Genomic DNA, 21,572 nt, shown 5'->3' with positions numbered 1-21,572 from the left:
TTAAATAATTTTTTATGTGTCTACACATAGCTTTGATTTTCTTCTGAAAATTGTCTGTTCATATCCTTTAACAATTTTTCAATTAGACAGTTTGCAGATTTTTATTATAGTGTTAAGTATTAGATATGTAAATTTCATACTGATACTTTAAATTTGCTTATATATTTCTGCTTTAGATTATATTTACTAATTCTGCATTCATTTTGAATGTCAAATTTATGATATATTAATACCTGTGTGCAAGTAAGGATGATTTTATTCTTCATACAGTGTCTAGGAGAGAGCCAATAAGTACATGATTGATTGAATAGCATTTTTTATATCAGGCAGGGCTGCTTGCCACCCTAGTGAGGAGGGATAATCACATACTTCCTTGACATTGCCACATGCTGGTGAGAGGAAGATATATAGTCCTGCTGCACACAACATATAAAATGGAATTAAGATATTCATAGACACATCATGGTATTTATATATTTCTATTATAGCAAAGTAAGAAGCTTTTGTATAAATGATAGCATATCACTAGTCAAAGTTTTGATTATTCATGTACGTATTGATGCATATGCATGTAATATTAGCACATGGACTGATGTCAGTTTGATTGAGTAAAAAAATAAAGCCATTTTGGGGTTTTATGTCCTGGTATACATTCAATACTAAGTGTTTTGGGGGAGGAAAAGTTCATATCAGTGGCCTGTCAACTTTGTTCCCTTTTATACATTTAGGCATATTGACAGAAGAAACATATATGGTGAGCACAGCTAGGTGGCTCAGTAGATAGTTACTGCTGAAGATGAAAGATGGGTTCAAATCTGTCCTCAGACACTTAATAGCTATGTGACCCTGGGCAAGTCACTTAATCCTTAATCCCAATGGCCTAGTGCTTACTGCTCTTCTGCTTTGGAACTGAAACCTGGTATCAATTTCCAAGACAAAAGATAAGGGTTTACAAAAATAAAATTAATTGAGCTGGAGAAGGAAATGGTAAACCACTTCTGTATTTTTGCCAAGAAAACCCCAAATAGCTGTCACAAAACTGAAAACTGTTGACCGCTAGTAGTAGTAGTTCACAGGGTTAATGCCAGGATCCAATGTATGGAAAGTCATCATTACTCTTAACTTACTCATGAAATTACCTGAAACAGGTCTTGCAGTATCTGAATCTGTTTTTTAGGGCTTCTATTTATATACTTGAACAAGTCTGACCCTCCTTCTTATCTTGGGAAACTTAATCATCTTACTGGCCAAGGTGCTATAAATAGACATAGCATCCTCTTCTTTTTTCCAGGACTTAGAATCAGTTAACAGTTTGCCATTGAGCCAAATTGATTCCTTTTCCTTTTTCCTCCTGTGCTTAAAAGAACCCTGAACTCTCCACTGGCCACATCTAGCCTTCTCCTATTTCAGTACGACACTTTTTAATGTTTTCTTTCTCTCTCATTTGCAAATGCCATTTATAGAACTTGGGAGGACACTACCATGAAAGATTGTCCTTTGACAAGTTGGTGCGCCTCAGAGAAGCTTACAAACTAATCCATCCTTTTGTTAATTGCTTATATTGTATTCTTGTTCTTCCCTGTGATAAATGTATCAGGAGATGAAGTTAGATATAAAAATATCTGCTTACCTCATAGGCGGTTGGTTTAGTAGATAAAAAAATCTTGGCAGAACGGAAGAATTGTTAAGGTAATTAAAGCATGAGACTAGAGCTCTAAGAAGTATCTCACCTCATTAATAATTTATTATTGTGGTCATTGTAATATGTTGTATTAATTATATGTAATATTAATGATAATGATCAATAATTGTACATTTCTGCTTTTGATAATATTTGTATAATATTTTACTTATATTATTTATATTTTGAACTTATTTTGAGTCAGCCAAATTTATGATATATGGACACCTGGGTACAAGAAAATATTATTTTGTTCTTGACTGTGTTTTGGACATGACCTAGGACATAGTAGGTAGTTAATAAATATATGATTTGCTCAAATGGCATTCTTCATAAAAGCACTAATGGTAAAGTGCTACACTAGTGAGGAGGATAATCACATACTTCCCTGGCATTGCCACATGCCGAATGAGCTGAAAACACCCAAGACGGTGTTCATTGTTGCTCATCCCTTCTTAGTCCTTAGTCTCTGGCCCCACCAGAGTCACTTCATTGGGCAGCTAGGGGGCACTGTAGAGGGAGTGCTGGACCTGGAGTCAGGTAGACCCAAGTTCAAATGTGGCCTCGAGCTACTTACTGGGCAAGTGGTTTTGCCTCAGTTTCTTCAACTGTAAAATGATGCAGAGAAGGAAATGGCAAGCCACTCTAAATGTCTTTGTTAGGAAAACCGCAGATAGGCTCACAAAGAGTCAGGTCTGGGTGAAATGAAGGAACAACAGCTGCTCCTTTCATAGGCACAGTGGGTAGAGCGACAAACCTGGAATCCTCTGGAATCCCACAGGTCTGCCTCAGGTTCTTCATTTGTATGTAATAGGCAGATGACCATGGCACCTCCTGCCCAGCGTTGTTGTGGAGATCACATTCCATAACGGTAAAGTGCTTTGCATAACCTCCAAGTACCATGTAAATGATAGCTATTATTATTATTATCATCATCAGGTTGGAAAATTTTTGGAGGCTGTGGCAGAGTAGAATAATTAGCAAATGAATCCATCATCCTCTTGTTTATAGCCTTCAAAACCAGAGGCTTTTTGTTTAATTCTGTTCCCTGTCACACAGACTTTCCCATGTCAAAGGGTCAACTTGACTTTCTATTATGAAATGTGAGCCCCTGTGAAATAGAAACACGACTTCCTTCATTAGTGATCACTCGTGATCAGAGGCCATGAGCCATCCCTAACGAATGATTAGGATCAAGGCACAATTTATTAAGTAAAAAGGAACAGCTAGAAACGTACATGCATGATCATTAACGAGTGTGCTTCTTGTTTGAAGACACTAGATCAATGATCCCCAATGAATGATTAGGGTTAAAAAAAAAAAGAAACCAGTAACTAGAAACACACATGCGTGACATTGACTAATTTGCTTATCATCTGACAATGCTAGTTATCACTTTACACACGGACCCACACGGGAGCCACAGAACGGGCATGTTCTCCTTTTCTGGGACCGTGGCAGGTTACGTCTGGAAAAGTGAGTGAAGGCTCTCACTCACGGTCAAAATGCAATAGCTTTGAACTCAGAGAGTGAAATGTAGCATTAGTTCAATTATAGGGTAAACAGCAACAATTATGATATGACATAACATGCTTACTCACTTAGTATGTTATCCAGTCTGTAATCACGGGCCCTAGAGCTCCAAGCTAAGTGTTCACAGCTCCCATAAACAAGAATTGGTTGCTAGCCTAGCTTTAGACCACATTTCCCTTGTGACAATACAATTAATTCCTCCTGTGCTGGATCAGTTTCTCTGGCCCAAAACTTGGTGTCAAGGAAGCTCCAGCCTCATTTCCAGGTTTTGTTATCCTAAAGCACAGGCCTAGCTAACATTATAGTGTCTAAGAGAGAAAGGAAAAAAAAATGCTGCCTATAATTATGGAGATTAGCTAATGATGCCTTTATCCTAATTATACAAGTACTACTGGTGAGACGCGTTCCTCCTCCTTTTCCCTACATTCCTCATTTCCCTCCTCCACCCTAAACTGTTACTTTTATCATGTCGTTTAGATTTTTCATTCTTTGTTCCCACAAAACCATTGGAAAATTTCAGTCTTGTCATCCACATTTTTTCCTCTCGTAGATGCCAAGTTGTGCCAGGTGCGGAGCCACTTTTCTTCCATCTGCTGATAAAAGCTTGCTACACAGAAATTTATTGTGCTGTTATCAATATTTAAAATGTGCTTGCGAATAGAAGAGGAATTTTCAGAGGAAAATCAAGTAGCAAGACATAAACAGCTCCTACACCTTTCAGTTTGTTTGTGCCAGACATTGTATACTACCTTTAAGCCAAAGTGCTAATGATGTGCCAGACCCTCTGCTATTTTATTTATGTTTTAGTGTGCTTAGCAATGGTGCTGCAAAAAGTTTTTTATTTAATGTATAATTCATGAATAAAACCACATTTTCTAACTAGGTTAATAAATTGGTGTTTATTAATATCCACTGGGGAAAATGGCATCCAATTTGAGAATATTTGTGGCATAGGGCTGTGATTTCAATCATATAGGTAATTTCTAGAATGGAAACTACAGATTGGCAAGTTAAAGTCTGAAAGAGTTCCCCAGGGAGCCAAGAGTTCTATAAAGAGATTAATATCATATTAATGAGTTAACAATCAAATTAAGGTAGTAGGGCTTAATGAATAAAGAGTGGACCTTTGAGGCAGTAAGACCTGGGTTCAAACCCTACCTCAGATATATGATGGCTTAGGGGAGTCATTTAACTTCCCAGTATTTTAGGCAACTTTCTAGGATTGTACATTGGAAGAGAAGTCACCAACCTACATGGATAATGGCAATTTCCTTATTTGGGAAGATCCATGTATTGATGAAACCACAGGTTCAGTCCCTATCCCCAAAATCAAATTACTCTAAGTTTTACAAATGAAATGAGGAATGAAACTTTCCCCTGCCTGGATTAACTCATCTTATATAAGATTAGTAAACTTTATAACTCATAAAAACAGATTAAAAGCTGCCCCCAAGGTATAGACAGGAAAATCAAATTATGTCATTAAACCCTTTCATTAAATAGAAATCAGGAATAGAGCTTTTAGTTAATTAAGAAGAAACCCATTGTCTCAAACACTTGTTTTTTAGTGTATCAACCACTGGTATTCTTTACATTATCTGGAGTTCTTGCCTGTTTCTTTGAACCTATCATATATTTGATTGTGTCAAGGCTTTCATGTGCTTGTTAATTTCATTGAGTGGTGATAAAACTTTTTTGGTAGCCATTTTCATTTGATTTTGAGGGTAATATTGAGGATATGCTATTTACAAAAAAAACAACAAATGCTTACTTCCTGTCTTAGTATCAATTCTAAGAGAGAAGAGTGGCAAGAGCTAGGAAATTATAGTTAGGTGACGTGCTCAGGGTCACATAGCTAGGAAATGTCTGGTTCAGATTTGAACCCAGGTACTTTATTCACTATGTTTCCTAGCTGCCTTGGATATTGGGTTTTTTCTGGAGACCTCTTTTCTCACCAACCATTTCCCAGAAGTCCTTATGCTTTTTAGTATGGCATCTTGCTTCACCACTGTTGGGAGTATTCTAAGGACAGCTACCTGGAGCAGTGGATAGAGAACTAGACCTGGATTGACCTCAGATATTCACTAACTTTGTGGCTCTGGGCAAGTCATTTCTGTTTGCCTTAGTCTCCTCATCTATAAAATGAGAATACAGGATTGTTGTAAGGATCAAATGAAGTAACAATTATAAAGCATTTAGCACATTGCCTGGGACATAGAAGGTAGTATATAAATGTTAGCTGTTGGCTATTATTATTATTATTAATTGCAACAATTAGTATGATTAGTCATTCAAACTTACAAGCATTTGATATGGGAACACTATGCTTTGAAATTCTTGAACTATACCTCACATTTGAGAACAGTGTTTTGTAATTAATTTATATTATTTTATATTAATTTGTAAATCAATAAATGCATTATTATCAAACATTAAATATATAAACTTTATAAACTTAGAACATTGTTGAAGTTTAAAAGCAACAGTTTTCTGATTAAGGATCATTCCCACTGGATAAAAAACTGATGGTACAGTCTCATTTGAAAAGAAAATAACATAGCTACAGTGACCTGGGCCACAAGGAGTTAGATCCAGAATTTTAGACTTATCACATGACAGGTATCACCTAATCCAAACCCCTCATTTTGCAAAGGAGGAAATTGAAATGCAATGAAATTAAGTGATCAATCAGTCAACAGTGTTTTTTTCAGCACTTACTTTGTCCTTTGTTATTTTGTCCGTTTCCGTCATGTCCAACTATTTTCATGACCCCAGTTGAGGTTTTCTTGGCAAAGATCCTGGAGTAGTTTGCCATTTCCTTCTCTAGCTTATTTTACAGATGAAGAAACTGAGGCAAATAGGATATAGTGATATTGTCCAGGGTCACACAGGTAGTAAGTGTCTGAGGCCAGATTTGAACTTGGGTCTTCCTGACTCCAGGTCTGGTGTTCTATCCACCTAGCTGTGTAAGAAATTAAATTTAGGGGTTTGATTAAATATGAGAATTCTAAAGTAATATTGTGGGTGCTGATTTAAAGATATTATAACTTAAGTAAAAAATTACTTTAGTAGCTTTATTTACAAAGAGGTAGAAAGAGTGAAAATGGAAAAAGGTAGTTAAAGAGATAGGTTTCAACAAGCCTACTAGCTCTTCTCTAGTGAAGTAAGGCTCAGCCCCCCAGGGAATTCCCCAGTCCAGTGGTATCATTAGCTACTCACTCACCGGAGACAAACTACAAAGGAGAAGACCAAAGGCCAAGGCCCAAGGCAAAGTCTTCCAACACAAAGCCCAAAGGAGAAGATCCAGGAGCAGTCGAAGAGCCAAGGTCCTAAGTTGAAGCTGAAGTCCAAGTTCAAAGCCATCTCCAAGAGGCAAGTCACCAGCCCAAGATCTCTGGGCAAGAATTTCAGGACATTTTATAGTCCTTTTTCCATATCATTTCCTGTGCCTTCCTCCACAATCAATTGCAGTCTTTCAATTTGCTTAGCACTGCCCAGGGGTTGGTCAGTTGCCTCTGGAGTTGTCATCCACTTTAGCAAGTGACTGGGAACACTTACTTAGTGTTAAGTAGGGGTGCTTAAGTTTTTGATTGATTAACATAAAAATTGCTGACTCATAGACAAAGAAAGTTTGATTCACACTTCACAATTCCTCATGTGATTCTTTGGGAGACTCTCTCCAATGAGTCATTTAACATAACCAGCCTATACCTTTAACGATCTTATAGCTACAGGTGCATACAATATTTGCACATTCTAAGAGGAAACTACAATTGTTCGAGATAAGAGGGAAATAGAAGAGAGAAAGAGAGACAGAGACAGAGACAGAGACCAATGTTTGCTAGGCACATTGACAAAAAGCCAATTAGGGACAGTTCCCTTTGGCTTAAGGTTTTACATTCAGAATAAATGTGTTCAACCCCCTTCAGTTCAATCAGTTACATCCCAAAATTCATTCTGAATCTTTTGATGCAGTGGAGGTTTCTTTATGGCGCTTTCTTTATTTTATTTATTTTTTAAACCCTTACCTTCCTTCTTGGAGTCAATACTGTGTATTGGCTCCAAGGCAGAAGAGTGGTAAGGGCTAGGCAATGGGGGTCAAGTGACTTGCCCAGGGTCACATAGCTGGGAAGTATCTAAGTCCAAATTTGAACCTAGGACCTCCTGTCTCTAGGCCTGGCTCTCAATCCTCTGAGCTACCCAGCTGCCCCTGGTGCTTTCTTTAAACATTTCATTTTCTTGATTCAAGGAGTTATCGAGTTTCTTTTCCTGAAATTTTTTTCAAAATTTTTTTAAGTCTTGGATTTTATGAAAATTATACAGCTGCCTCCACAAAGAATAATCAAAAGTAGTTACTACCCTCAAGAAACTTGTATTTCAGCAGGTGAAAAATAGATATATCAATATGTGTAAAATACTATTAGATAGAAAGTAACCTTACTCAAAAAGGCACTACCAGCTGGGGGGACCAGAGGAGGCATTTGAGCTAAATCTTAAAGGAAGGGAGAGATTCTAAGAAATGGAAATGAGGAAGGAGACCATTCTGGGCATGGGGAACAATAGCCAGTGCTGAGATAGGAAATAGAATGTAATTTGAAATGGAAATGGAGGAATTGATAGGAGCTAGGACTGGAACCCAAGCTTTTGAGTATTAGTCTATTTTACTGTATTAAGGGACAAGAAAATAGACCTTTCAGGAATACTAAATATGTTATTGAATTATTTTTCTTGGTCAGTGATATTCACTGATGTCTATCTTGTCTTTATTTTGGCATTTTAGTTATGCATGTTCCCACATTTGATTCTATTCAACATTTATTCACAAATCCCATCTTCTGCAGGAAGCCTTTCTCTACCCCATTTTAATTCTAGCATCCTTTCTTGTTTTTTCTCTACCCTATATATAGCTCATTTATACATATTTGTTGACTTATTGTCTCCACCATTAAATTGTGAGGGTAGGGATTGTCTTTTGCCTCTTTTTGTAACACTAGCATTCAGCACAGTACCAGGCACATACTATTACTATTGCTAAGTTTATCATTAATTGTTATGAATAATTATTAAATATTAATGTCTACCTATATTTGAGACATTGTTTCCAAATAGTATGAGGTTCTTTATTCTATAACCTTGGAACAACAGCTCAACATCTGGAGATTTCTGGCCAATTATCTCACAAAATAGAATCACAACGATTATTGATCCTAGAATGACAGCTGTGTGCCCTTTGGTCTGGTTTTAAGCATTCTGCTCCCCAAAATGTGGCAGTCTCTGCTGAAGCTTGCTAGCTAGCTAGGTTCTTTGTGATATCACAGAGTTCTAAGAGGTCTGGGTCACCACTACCACATTGCTTGCAAATTGCAGAAGGGTGCATTTCCTTGGAAATTACAACACATTTTCATCTCTCTGCAACTTCATAGAAAGAATTTAATTTCTTGCCAGTTTTTAAAAATTGTGATTATGTCAGCAAGCTTACATTGAAAAAAAAAACCAAAAGATAAAGGTTCACAACAAATCCCATGTCATCAGGCTGTAGTTTTCAAACCCTTTGAAGAAACTGATAATTTAGTTGCAAAATTCTAGAGGTTGTTTTCTAAATCTCCTACTTTGAAAAGATCTTTACCCTCCTCTGGATATTTACTGTGGATTGGCCTCTATTTGTGATATTTGTGACCTTGTCTCCACTAGACTGAATTCCCCAAAGACAGACTCTTATCATTCATTTTTTTTTTAAACTCTTACCTTCCGTCTTAGAGTCAATACTGTACATTGGCTCCAAGGCAGAGAGTGGTAAGGGCTAGGCAATAGGTGTCAAGTGACTTGCCCAGGGTCACACAGCTGGACGTGTCTTGAGGCCAGATTTGAACCCAGGACCTCCCATCTCTAGGCCTGGCTCTCAATCCACTGATCCACCCAGCTGCCCCCACCCCTATCATTCATTTTTTAAAAATCTCCTCTACCAGATGTAGCTTAGTGTGTTACAATTAAAAAATTTATTGAGTAACTAACAATTTACATTATTTATGTAGTGGATGATAAATTGCTTGCCTGAAGTATCTATGCCTTTAAATCTATAATGGGAACATCCTCCTTTCTCCCTTCCTTATGGTCCAGGTCAGTTCTTCTGACCCCTGGGGACAGACGACCTTTCTACATTTTCTATTTAGGACAGACTTCTATCCCTTGGGAGATAGTTATGTCCCCACCTGTCCCCTTTTGGACAGATCCCTAGGTGGCTAATTGCTTTTTGGACACCTTCCTGACCTGGGGAACAGAACTGTGGCTATCTCAGTCAACCAAAGACTGCCTGTCCACATGTTAGACTATGTCTTATTTTCCATCTATTAGGAAATAGATTGCTAGCTGATGCTTCACAGTCTAGGCATCTCCTTCTGCCCTCCTAGCCACTAAGGAATAGATTCCAGCCATTCTAGCAACAGCCTCTTTCAATTAGGGATGATACATCTGGATATTTCAGCTGGATTAATCAGTAGGAGTTTATTGAGCACCCATTGGATAAATGGCTAAGTATCTACCAAAGACATTCTAGATACCTTCTTGGTTCTTGTCTTTTATGAGACAGATTCCTGGTTGCTCATCGATGATCTGGTGATGGCTCTCTTCCCTCAATTCACAAATTTCTATCATTCAGTCATCTTGACTGATTCCCCTGGTATTCTTCAATTGGCTCATTTGAATTTTCTAGTCCATTTTTATTGTGCTAGTAGGTGACATAATGGATAGAGTATAGGGCCTGGAGTCAGAAAGACGGGTTCAAATTTGGCCTTGGACACTGAAGCTATGTTATCTTTTGTTGGTCATTTAAACGGTTTCTGCCTCAAGTTTTTTCAACTATAAAATCAGGATCAGAATAGCGCCTCCCTCATTGTGAAGGAGTATTGTAAGGGTAAAAGGAGATTTTTGTAAAGTACTTAGCACAACATGGCATATTATACATATGATACAATCGTATATAGTAAGGGATTAATATTTATTCTCCCCCTCCCTATATTCAATGACTACTCTATCTTTCTCTCTTCATTGACCATCATGTCTCTTTCTCTTTTCTCTTTCTTTTTAGTATTCTCTCCCTCCCTCCCTCCTTCCCTCCTTCCCTCCTTCCCTCCTTCCTTCCTTCCCTCCTTCCTTCCTTCCTTCCTTCCTTCCTTCCTTCCTTCCTTCCTTCCTTCCTTCCTTCCTTCCTTCCTTCCTTCCTTCCTTCCTTCCTTCCTTCCTTCTTTCCTTTTTATTAAAAACCTGACCATCTTAGAATTGACTCAGAGTATCATTTCTAAGGCAGAAGAGCAGTAAGGGCTAGACAATGGAGGTTAAGCAACTTGCCCAGGGTTCAACATAACTAGGAAGAGTCTGAGGTCAGATTTAAACCCAGGACTTCCCATCTTCTGACCAGCCTCTCTATTTACTGAGGCATCTAGCTGCTCCCATTATATATACTTCTTTTTGAACACAGCATAGTGAGTTTATGAAGTGAGGCATATTATCAAGGAGTTTCACATATAGGTTGTAATATCTCAGCTTGAACTGCAAAGAGAAAGATGAAGGAGGGGAGAAAGAATGAGAGCAAGTGAGAGAGGAGGAGAAGCAGAAAGAAAGGTAAAGACATATACACAAAAGGGTTGGGGCTCCCAAGGTGGAAGAGAGGAGGAACAAAAAAAGACAAAAGGGCAAAAAGCTTGTCTAAGCATATTCGTTCTGAAGGTTTTTTTTTTTTCTTCAGTAGATTTGGGAGAACACAATTAATACTTGTTAACTGAAAAATAAAATAAAGTAAAAGTTAACTGAAAAAAAATTTAAAGGGAAAAAGATTGGATTCCTGAGGGTTATTACCATATGTAAAACCAAGTTTTCCCCACAACAGTCTCTCATTTGGCACCCACCCACCATATGATACTATTTCCCAATGTTTTGTCTCACTTTCTGACCCTGTAAGAAAAACCTTGGGGAGAGTATCAGCTTAATTCCTCCTTATACCTAATAACTTTCAGACTATTCCCACTAGTTTTTCCCCAAACCAACAAGCCCACCTACCTCCCAATAAGCCTTCTTGTCTCCTAGACCCTATATTGCTTCTCCCTGTCTCCCAAAGGCCCTAAGTCAGGCCACTTTCTATATGTTTATCTCCTTTGTTTTTGGAAAATGAGAAGCTCTAAACCTCTGTAATTAATTTATTCCCCCAAATGTTTTCTGAACAAATTAATTTTTAATGGTCACTTTCTATGTTAACATGTTATTCCTAATAAAGCTGGATTGTAGAATTAAATGAATAAGGAAATAACAGTCCCTTCTATAAAACTTAATGGATACCAGGAAGAAAAAAAAAATCATTGCCATTCTCTTGTGGAAATGTATGCTTTACTATCCAGCAGTCTGGATCCTCTGGAATGACTTGTTCTATATTTCCTCCCTTTGGTCATGCTCTGTAAATCTTCCCCTCCTACATGACTGGTTTTATGTTTTCAGTCATATTAAGGTTAAAGGTTTATTAAAAGAAAACATGTTTTTGCTGCGCTGCATAATAGAAATAGCACAACATGTCACATGTCCCTTGAATCAGTAATGTGATGTCAGCTCTCTATTTGCTAATCAGAGACGGTGCTCTCTCTATAAAAGGTTAGGAACCACGTTCTCAGCAGTCTATGAGATCAAGCTGCTTTATGGAAAAAGCCATTGACCAGGACACTAGAGTGACATTTAGTGCATGCCACTACAGCCAGAGGAATTCATTCATTTTACCGTGGGGAAAGAATGCATCGGTCAAATATTTACCAAGGTACAAGCTTTTACTGTTTATATTAAGTCCTATTTGAGATCTCAAGCTTCAGACCACTTAAAGGTTATATATCTATTCGGAACCGCTAGGTGGCTCAGTGGAGAGAGAGTCAGACCTGGAGATGGGAGATCCTGGATTCAAATCTAGGCTTAGACACTAAGTTAGCTATATGACCCTGGGCAAATCATTGAACCCTATTATCTAACCCTTATTACTCTTCTGCCTTGGAACTGATATATAGTATTGTTTCTGATACTATGTATCTAATACTATTTTTTTAATCCTTAGGATTAATTTATTAATTACATTCATACATTAAAATATAATTTATTAATTATATATAAACAGATTATAGATAATTTATTAATTATATACAACATATACATATATAATTCATTAATTGATATTATAAAATATATTATACAATTTATAAATTATATATAACATAAACATATGATTTATTAATTATATAACATATAAACATGTTATATATAACTTCTTGATTATATTTATATACAACATAAAATACATGTACATGTATTATATAATTATGTAGAATATAGAAACATAAACATTATATAATTAAAGTATATATTCTATATAATTATGTATGATATAAATATATTTTCAATAATTTAACTATGTAGAATATATAAATATATCATTTATTAATTATATATAATATATTATAATTTAGTAATTATGTTTATAATATATTAAAATGCAATACAGTATATTTACATATGCAATATAGAAATGTTTTTATATTATAAATAATAAACAATTTATTAATTATTTCTAAAGGATTTTTTAAAAAGGTTAAAAATATATAAAACACCACATACTACATATATGTGTGTATTTGTTATTGTTTTGTCTTCTCTTTGAGGACCAATGACATGTGCCTAAATTTAAGTGAAGCAGAGTTGTACAAAGCCCTCGGCCTCCCTCTCTCCTCCAGTCACCCAAGTCTAGTGGCAGCACAAAGTCAGGATGACGGGTGACTTGCCTGGGCTCATACTATTAAGTGTCTGTTGCTGACTCCAGAGTCCCGTTCTCTATCCTTTGCACCACCTCGTTGCCCAACGTATTTATATATATATATATATATATATATATAAATAACAATGCCCAATGTATTTATATATATATAAAAATATATATGCCCAATGTATTTATATATATATAAAAATATATATGCCCAACGTATTTATATATATATATATAAATATATATGCCCAATGTGTATATATATATAAATAAACATAAACATATCATTATAACCATATAATCAATGCTCTTAGGAATGTTTCTCTATACCCACTGATGGTATAACACCTAACATTTCCCAGCCCTCTCGGAATAGAGCTCCCAGACTAAACCCAGAGAGACTGGAATTCACATCCCGGCCCCAAAGGCTTACTAGCTACGTGACCCTGAGCTAGTCACCTCGCTGCTCTGATCTTCGGTTTCCTCATCTGTAAAATGGGGATAATCACAGCGCTGATTTCTCCGCGTATGTTGTGAGGGCTAAATGAGATCATACTTGTGAATTGCTGGGCACCGTGCTTGGCACCCAGGGGGCGCTAGAGAGACGCGACATGGTGATAATGACCAGGAGGATCCCAGCAGGACAAAGCGCTACAGGTTGTATGCAAAAGCAGATCTCCCTTAGTTCAGCACCCAGGCAGGAAGCTGGATGCCCCAGCGGATACCAGGGACAGGTGGAATAGAGGAATCATGAATATGTTTGATAAAGACCCACAGGGCTTGTGGGTAGAGTTTTTAAAGTCTATGGGAGGGAGGGGGATGGGCAGGCGAGGGTCCCTTGCAGTGGCTCAGCCGCTACCAGCTGTTCCAAGCCCTGTCTGCCTACTTGTTCCCTTCTACCCTGCGGGTAGGTTCTTCCTATCTCCAGAATGTTTCAGCTGGATTCCTTTTCAGATGTTCCCCTAGATATCAAGGACTGCTAGAGGTTTCATCTTGGGGACAGAAAGACTTGGGTTCAAATTCTGCCTCAGACCCTGGCTAGCTCCGTGACTGGGCAATTCTGTCTCCCACAGTATCTTCCTCTGAAAAATGGGCATCATCACAGTTCTTACCTCACAAGTTTTTGTGAGAATCGAAAGGGATAACAACTGTAAAGTGCTTTGCAAACATGAACAGGCTATGTTGATGATGTTGTTGTTGCTCAGTCTTGTCGGCTCTTCATGACCCTATGTCTGTGGGGTTTTCTTGGCAAAGATAGTGAAGTGGCTTTCCATTTCCTTCCCCAGTGATTTGCCCAGAGTCAGTCACATAGCTAGTGTCTGAGGTTGTATTTGAACCCACGTCTTCCTGATGCCCAGACTCAGTGCTCTATTCACTGAGCCATCTTGGTGTACCATTAATGATATTTGAAGCTTTCAAAATGCTTAGAAAGGATTCTTTTCATTCAGAGAAAAAAAAAATTAGCTCAGTGTTAAATCTTGGAGTAATATTGATTTTCCAAAAAAAAAAAGTTTGCAATTATAATTTTAATTTAATAATATATTTTATCTTGCTAAATTAAATTTAATATTTATTATTAAAAATGAACATTAATGAATATTAAATAAATAATGCTATATTATGTATAGTTATATATACTATAATAATGATAATATATTCTATATTTATATTATATAATAATAATATAATTTTAACATTCCACTGCAGTTTTGATTAAAATTGATTCTGTATAATATTTTCAGCAGAATAGAACAGATAATGAATTATTTTTTAATATTTATCATTAAGAGTTCTTTTTTTTTTTAAACCCTTACCTTCCATCTTGGAGTCAATACTGTGTATTGGCTCCAAGACAGAAGAGTGGTAAGAGCTAGGCAATGGGGGTCAAGTGACTTGCCCAGGGTCACACAGCTGGGAAGTGTCTGAGGTCATATTTGAACCTAGGACTTCCCTCTCTAGGGCTAGCTCTCAATCTACTGAACTATCCAGCTGCCCCCTAGAGTTCTTTTGATTCACTAAGTGATCAGCTTAAAATTTATTTCTTGTTTTGGGATGGTAAAACAAAACCTTGTAATAATTATAATAGCTAACATTATATAGGACTTTTAGGGTTAAAGGACTTGGCAAAGGTTTCTTCAAATAGCTCATTTTTATTCTGACAACTCAAACTATTATCATCCCAATTTTTCAAATAACAGAAGTTAAGTGACTTGTCCAGGGCCACCCTACTAGTAAGCGTCTAGTCAATCACAAGTTCTATGAAGTCATCTGTATCATTTAAACAGGGGTCTTTCTGACTATAGGATCAGTGTTCTCTTCCATGTGCCACATAGTGGGAACAGTGGAGTCTGGACAATAAGATCAGAACATGACAGGTTCTGAAAAGATGTGGTTAAGGATGGATGTTGGCATGATGTTTTCCTGCTTATTTGGTTTTCAAAATGGTAAATTACTTCTTAGAGCTTTAGTCATCTGCTTTAATGAACAACTCTTCTGTTATACTAAAATTTTCTCATGAAGGCTATAGCAATAGAATTTTTTAGTTTAGTAATTAAATAGGAGACTGTTCCCTGTTTTATTCAACTTTTAGACTTTATGACTAAGTACATTTCTTAGGTTTTTGAGTATATCCTTTTTTTTTGAGCATACAGACTTTTAATCAAGATTTTTAAACAGAAAATTAGGTGAAATATGGTTGAAATGAATTCCTTCCTTTCTCCTTATGTTTTAAACTGATCATCTGAGCTTTAAAAGACCCAAATCATGGCCTTCAGGAGCTAGGAAGATACTCAGTAGAGATATGTGGGCAAACTATAGCCAAGAACTTCCCAGAGTGTCAAGGTGCCAAGAAGTGGTGAGGATTATATCTTCTTTAATGGGTTGAACACCCACCTACCCCCTTTCATCTAATTGTGGATCATTCCAAGTCTCTGAGAACTAGGGCTTCTTACCCCATTCCTTTCTACACACATTTCTGATATGGACAATTGTCCACATGGATCACCTACTCTCTTTTTGTATGGAGGAATAATAATGAACAATCATGAAAAAGTATTGTTGTTTAGCCCCTGGTGACCTAAACTGAATTCAAGTATGAATAAAGAGGCAGAAGATCTGATTTGTTCTTACAGGCTCTTGTAGTTGTCTAATTTTCCAGGATGTTGTTAATGTCAAATATGAGTGATCAGATCACATATACCTGCAAGAATCTGCGGTCATCCATATTTCATGTCTTCCTAGTGCTTTTAACAAAATCAATATATATTTTTAAAAATCTAATTTCATTGCCACCCATCTGGGACTCTATAAAAGGAAGGGAGAGAGAGAGTTTGCATTTCTGACAGAAAAAGGCCACCGGGACAGGCTGCAATACTTTGGTGAGTCAAGCTCATTTTTTTTCCCTTCAGCTAATCAATTCATATTAAATCCTGTTCATAAAATCCATGCCACAGAGAGCATTTCTTTGTTCTTTAGCCACCTGATTAATCTGTTTGAACAGAGTGATCTAACAAAACATAAAGTTGTTTATAGGCTTTTTTATTTTAGTGTAAATTCTGTCATGTAAATTCTGCCATGATATTTCTTTGCATCTTACCTTAGACATTTCTCTTGCTGAAATAAAGACCCTTAATTCATGCATTCATTATTTCATTCATTTATCATGTTTACTGAAAGCCATCTTCAAGCTGTGCATATAATGGCTTGCATTGTCTTCTAATTCTTTTCTTTGCACATTTCAGGTTCAAGTTCTGATTTGTTAAAACAACAAAGTCATAATACATTTAGAATTCTTTTCTCAACTGATTTAATATATATATATATATATATAAATAATAAATATATAATTTTAATAGATTCTCATGCCTCCTTTAGGGAAAGAAAAATTACCACTTCTTTTCCTCCTTTCCCTCACCCAGCAAGGGTTTTCATTAATCCTAGGCTACTATAAACTGATCAGGCATTACATTCTCTTCTTAGGAAATGGATGAAAGGTTTAAGTCCCAAGGAAAACAGGAAAATACTGTAGCAAGTCATTTGTCCTCTAGGCACCTCCTCTTTCAGTAGCTGCTCAGCTGTGAGAATGAGTTTCCACTTAGACCAGAAACCCCATTGCTCTTTGTTCTCCTGGCCCTTCTTGGCTGGAGCCACCAAGCTTTATCCTATCTGTTTAGATAGTCTTCAGAATGTGCAGGTTGGAGAATGTGGGCTAGAAGTGGCTCTTGCCACCAGGCCCAGGGGGAAACTTGGTTGTAAAGATGTTTTGCCCACCTCCTTTAAGGATACCATCGATGGGGCCTTTATGCTGCTCACTACAAGGTAGGACCCTGAGATCTCACTAAGCCAGGAAATTCTGAGCACTGATTCATTGGAGTGGGCTTGTTCCCTCTTTCCCCTCAGAGACATGTGGAAGGAACAGAGTGGATCATCGGGGATGTTGGTTTTGGCATTTTCCATTTGGCTTAGGTGGCATTGTTACATAGGTGGTTAAAAGGCCCAAGAGAGTAAGCAAAGGAAGATTTAATTTTTCTTTGAGTCTTTACTGAAGGAGAAACCAAAAAGGAGAAGCAAAGTAATATTTAATTTTCCTTTGAGCCTTTACTGAAGGAGAAACTCTATTCCAAGAATGTCTGGAGGCTGGAGGCTAGTCAGATATATTTTCTATAGTTTTAATGCTGCAGGAAAATATAATCCAAAAGTTAAGCATGATTATCTACTTCCTTCATTTTCTTTTAACTAGCCATAGTCAGTAAAGTTAATACTTTTTCTAAATATAACAAATTCTTTCCCAGTTGGATGACACCTTTAAGCCACTGAAAATGGTTGAGGAATGTGGGGTGGTGGGGGTGGGGGTGGAACAGATCCTAGATTTAATCTGGTAATAATCAAAAGGGACCAGTTAAACAGTTAATGGAAGGCTAAAGAGATGGGAACAGGGGGAGGGGTGGGCTCCACTTCCTCTCTCTGTAGAAGCATTCCAGCTATCCAAACCAATCCTTCCAGGTAATCATTTACCAATTTTTGTAAACCTCCCCAGAGAGTGATTCTGCAGCCCAAGTTATCTATTCTATGCTCTCCAGGACTGGGCCTGCCATTCACTTTGGTGTTTAACCTAGGCATGCTAATCTCGCCCCCTCTCTGCTTTCTACCCCAAGGGAATGGGGTGGAGGACCCACGGAGCAGGATTACATTGTAGTCGCCTTGGCCCAGAAGAAATAGGTAGGTGACTAAGGAAAGCCTTCTTCCTCCTCCCGAATACTGCTCCTGTAGAAAATTGACTCACCTCCGCTGGTAGGTTGTATGCTTAAGATCTTTGCTTCTGCCTTTCTTCTTTGCCCTCTCTTGAAATGTAGAGTGCTAGATTAAAACGTGGCATAGAATTTATTACCCAATTTAGGTCTCCTTGGTAAGCAAAGGAGTACTTGATATAATTTGCAAGCATAGTCTAGCAAAATATTATTGCCTATTGATTTCCTCTTTGTCTGTTCATGTTGGGATGCGTTTTGTACCAGGAGGTAGTTGTGGTGACTTAGAAAGAGCATTGCATAGGGTCTCCCTGCCTTGGTTTCCTCATCTGTAAAATGGGAGTAATAAGACCTGAACTCCTCCACTCAAGCCCTACTCTAAAGTTTCTTTGTGATGGGTGGTGACCTTGGGTCCCCAAGCTGAAGAAAGTGGAAAAGCTCCAAGTTATTTAGTCAATAAGTATTTTATTAAGCACTTATGTGTGGAGACAATACACTAAGCTCTGTGGATAAAAAGAAAAGCAACAAACGTGGTTCCTTGCCTTTGAGGAGCTCACGTTGTAATGGGGGAGTGGACATGCCAACAACTATGGCCATACAAGATTTATACTGCAAATAGAAAGTAATCTCTGAGGGGAAAGGTCTGAGATAGAAGGTGGAATTTGAACTGACTCCTAAGAGAAACCAAGGAATCCATGAGGAGGAAGAGAGGAGGGAGAGCACTCCAGATATGGAAGGCAGAGGGTGAAACCTGGGGAGATGGAGGCGCGAGTCATGTTCAAGAAACAGCGAGAATTCCTGCATCATAGAGTGCCTTGAGCCGGGGAATAAGCTGGAAAAGGACCTGGAAGGTACGCAGGGCCAGGAGGGAAGGGCTTCAGTGCCAAACAGGGTTGTATAGGTGACCTTTGAGGCAGTGGAGACTATATAGAGGGGAACGTACAGAATAGAGAGAGGGGCAATATTTGGGCTGGCTGAGGATTTTAGAGGTGATCCTAGAGATAATCAAGAATATATATATATATGGGGGGGGGGATGTATAGAATAGAGAGAGGGGCATTATTTGGGCTGGCTGAGGATTTTAGAGGTGATCCTAGAGATAATCAAGAATATATATATATATGGGGGGGGGGATGTATAGAATAGAGAGAGGGGCATTATTTGGGCTGGCTGAGGATTTTAGAGGTGATCCTAGAGATAATCAAGAATATATATATATATATAGGGGGGGATGTATAGAATAGAGAGAGGGGCATTATTTGGGCTGACTGAGGATTTTAGAGGTGATCCTAGAGATAATCGAGAATATATATATATAGAGCGGGGGGAATGTATAGGATAGAGAGAGGGGGCATTATTTGGGCTGACTGAGGATTTTAGAGGTGATCCTAGAGATAATCAAGAATATATATATATATATGTATATATATATATATATATATATATAGGGGGGATGTATAGAATAGAGAGAGGGGGCATTATTTGGGCTGGCTGGGGATTTTAGAGGTGATCCTAGAGATAATCAAGAATATATATATATAGGGGGGGGATGTATAGAATAGAGAGAGGGGCATTATTTGGGCTGACTGAGGATTTTAGAGGTGATCCTAGAGATAATCGAGAATATATATATATAGAGCGGGGGGAATGTATAGGATAGAGAGAGGGGGCATTATTTGGGCTGACTGAGGATTTTAGAGGTGATCCTAGAGATAATCAAGAATATATATATATATATATATATATATATAGAGAGAGAGAGAGAGAGAGGGGGGGGGGAATGTATAGAATAGAGAGAGAGGGCATTATTTGGGCTGACTGAGGATTTTAGAGGTGATCCTAGAGATAATCGAGAATATATATATATATGGGGGGGGAATGTATAGAATAGAGAGAGAGGGCATTATTTGGGCTGACAGGATTTTAGAGGTGATCCTAGAGATAATCGAGAATATATATATATATATATATATATAGAGAGAGAGAGAGAGAGAGGGGGGGGGGGAATGTATAGAATAGAGAGAGAGGGCATTATTTGGGCTGACAGGATTTTAGAGGTGATCCTAGAGATAATCGAGAATATATATATATATATATATATATATATATATATAGAGAGAGAGAGAGAGAGAGAGGGGGGGGGGGAATGTATAGAATAGAGAGAGAGGGCATTATTTGGGCTGACTGAGGATTTTAGAGGTGATCCTAGAGATAATCGAGAATATATATATATATGGGGGGAATGTATAGAATAGAGAGAGGGGGCATTATTTGGGCTGGCTGAGGATTTTAGAGGTGATCCTAGAGATAATCGAGAAAAAATATAGATAGATAGATAGATAGATAGATAGATAGATAGATAGATAGATAGATAGATAGATAGATAGATAGATAGATATAGATATATAGAGGGGGAAAATATACAGAATAGAGAGAGAGGGAATATTTGGGCTGAGGATTTTATAGGTGACCGTAGAGATAATCAAGAATATATATATAGAGAGGGGAACATACAGAATAGAGAGAGAGGAAATATTTAGCCTGAGTCAGTAATATGGTCAAGACTCTCCTTTAGGAAGGAAAGATCTTGGGAACATCAGTTGAATGGAGAATGGGCCAGAGTGGGCAGAGACTTGAGGACAACCATCAAGCTAATGCAGTAGTTATCATTTCTACCAAAGAGCTATACCAAGTATAGCTCAGCCATGGAACCAAGGATTAGCCAATTGTAGAAAGGGGCATCTAGCCCTGACCAGCAGGTGATTGATTTGCCACATTGCTTCACAAATAGCATAAAGTGGAGATGGTTTGCAATCTGCATGTGTGAGGGGAATACCAACATAGAAGTCATGCTTATGCTACCTATCTGATTTGCTTATTTTAATGATCTAGTAGAATATGTAAAATGCTTTGTTTAACCCCAAACACTATAAATGTTAATTTGTTTTATCATATATTATTCAATATATATATTTATTAATATATAATAGTATAATAATATATAGTAAATGTATATTAAAAACCTTTACCTTTCATCTTAGAATCAATAACTGGAATTGGTTCCAAGGCAGAAGGGTAGTAAGAGCTAGTCAATTAAGTGTGAAGTGACTTGCCCAAGGTCACACAGCTGGGAAATATCTAGGAAGTGTGGTAAGATTAGGACCTCTTGTCTCCAGGCTTTATCCACTGAGACACCTAATTGGCCCCTACTAATAATATTTTGCTTCTAGTTTCCTTGTTTTGTAGTGGGGAAGATGGTTTTTGTTTAGATTTGATTGGGATTTAGGAGGGAAGAAGAGAGACTTTTTAGATTATTCTTCCCTTAATTTGG

The 21,572-nt window shown here is 37.5% G+C and overlaps 1 protein-coding gene across 5 annotated transcripts in view; it reads left to right on the top strand.

The window, feature by feature from the left end:
• The window catches only part of ARHGAP28 (Rho GTPase activating protein 28), a 195,660-nt gene that overhangs the window by 68,115 nt on the left and 105,973 nt on the right, over positions 1–21,572 (top strand). The window contains exon 2 of one of the 5 annotated variants that reach the window (XM_007487692.3): positions 18,152–18,215. The exons of 1 other annotated variant lie outside the window; for it this stretch is intronic. Coding sequence is in view for 1 of the 4 variants with exons in the window: in XM_056823683.1 (XP_056679661.1) it covers positions 11,875–12,008 (134 nt within the window). In the remaining 3 variants the exon portion in view is untranslated. Of the gene's footprint in view, positions 1–11,580; positions 12,009–18,151; positions 18,288–18,368; positions 19,093–21,572 lie in introns of those variants that run through there. 3 more of the 5 variants (XM_007487693.2, XM_056823683.1, XM_056823685.1) reach the window with 3 other exon arrangements.

This window comes from Monodelphis domestica, chromosome 3 (genome assembly GCF_027887165.1).
Source record: "Monodelphis domestica isolate mMonDom1 chromosome 3, mMonDom1.pri, whole genome shotgun sequence".
Classification (NCBI taxonomy): Eukaryota; Metazoa; Chordata; class Mammalia; order Didelphimorphia; family Didelphidae; genus Monodelphis; species Monodelphis domestica.
Note: the sequence above shows the minus strand (reverse complement) of the source record. Positions and strands in the feature narration are given on the sequence as shown.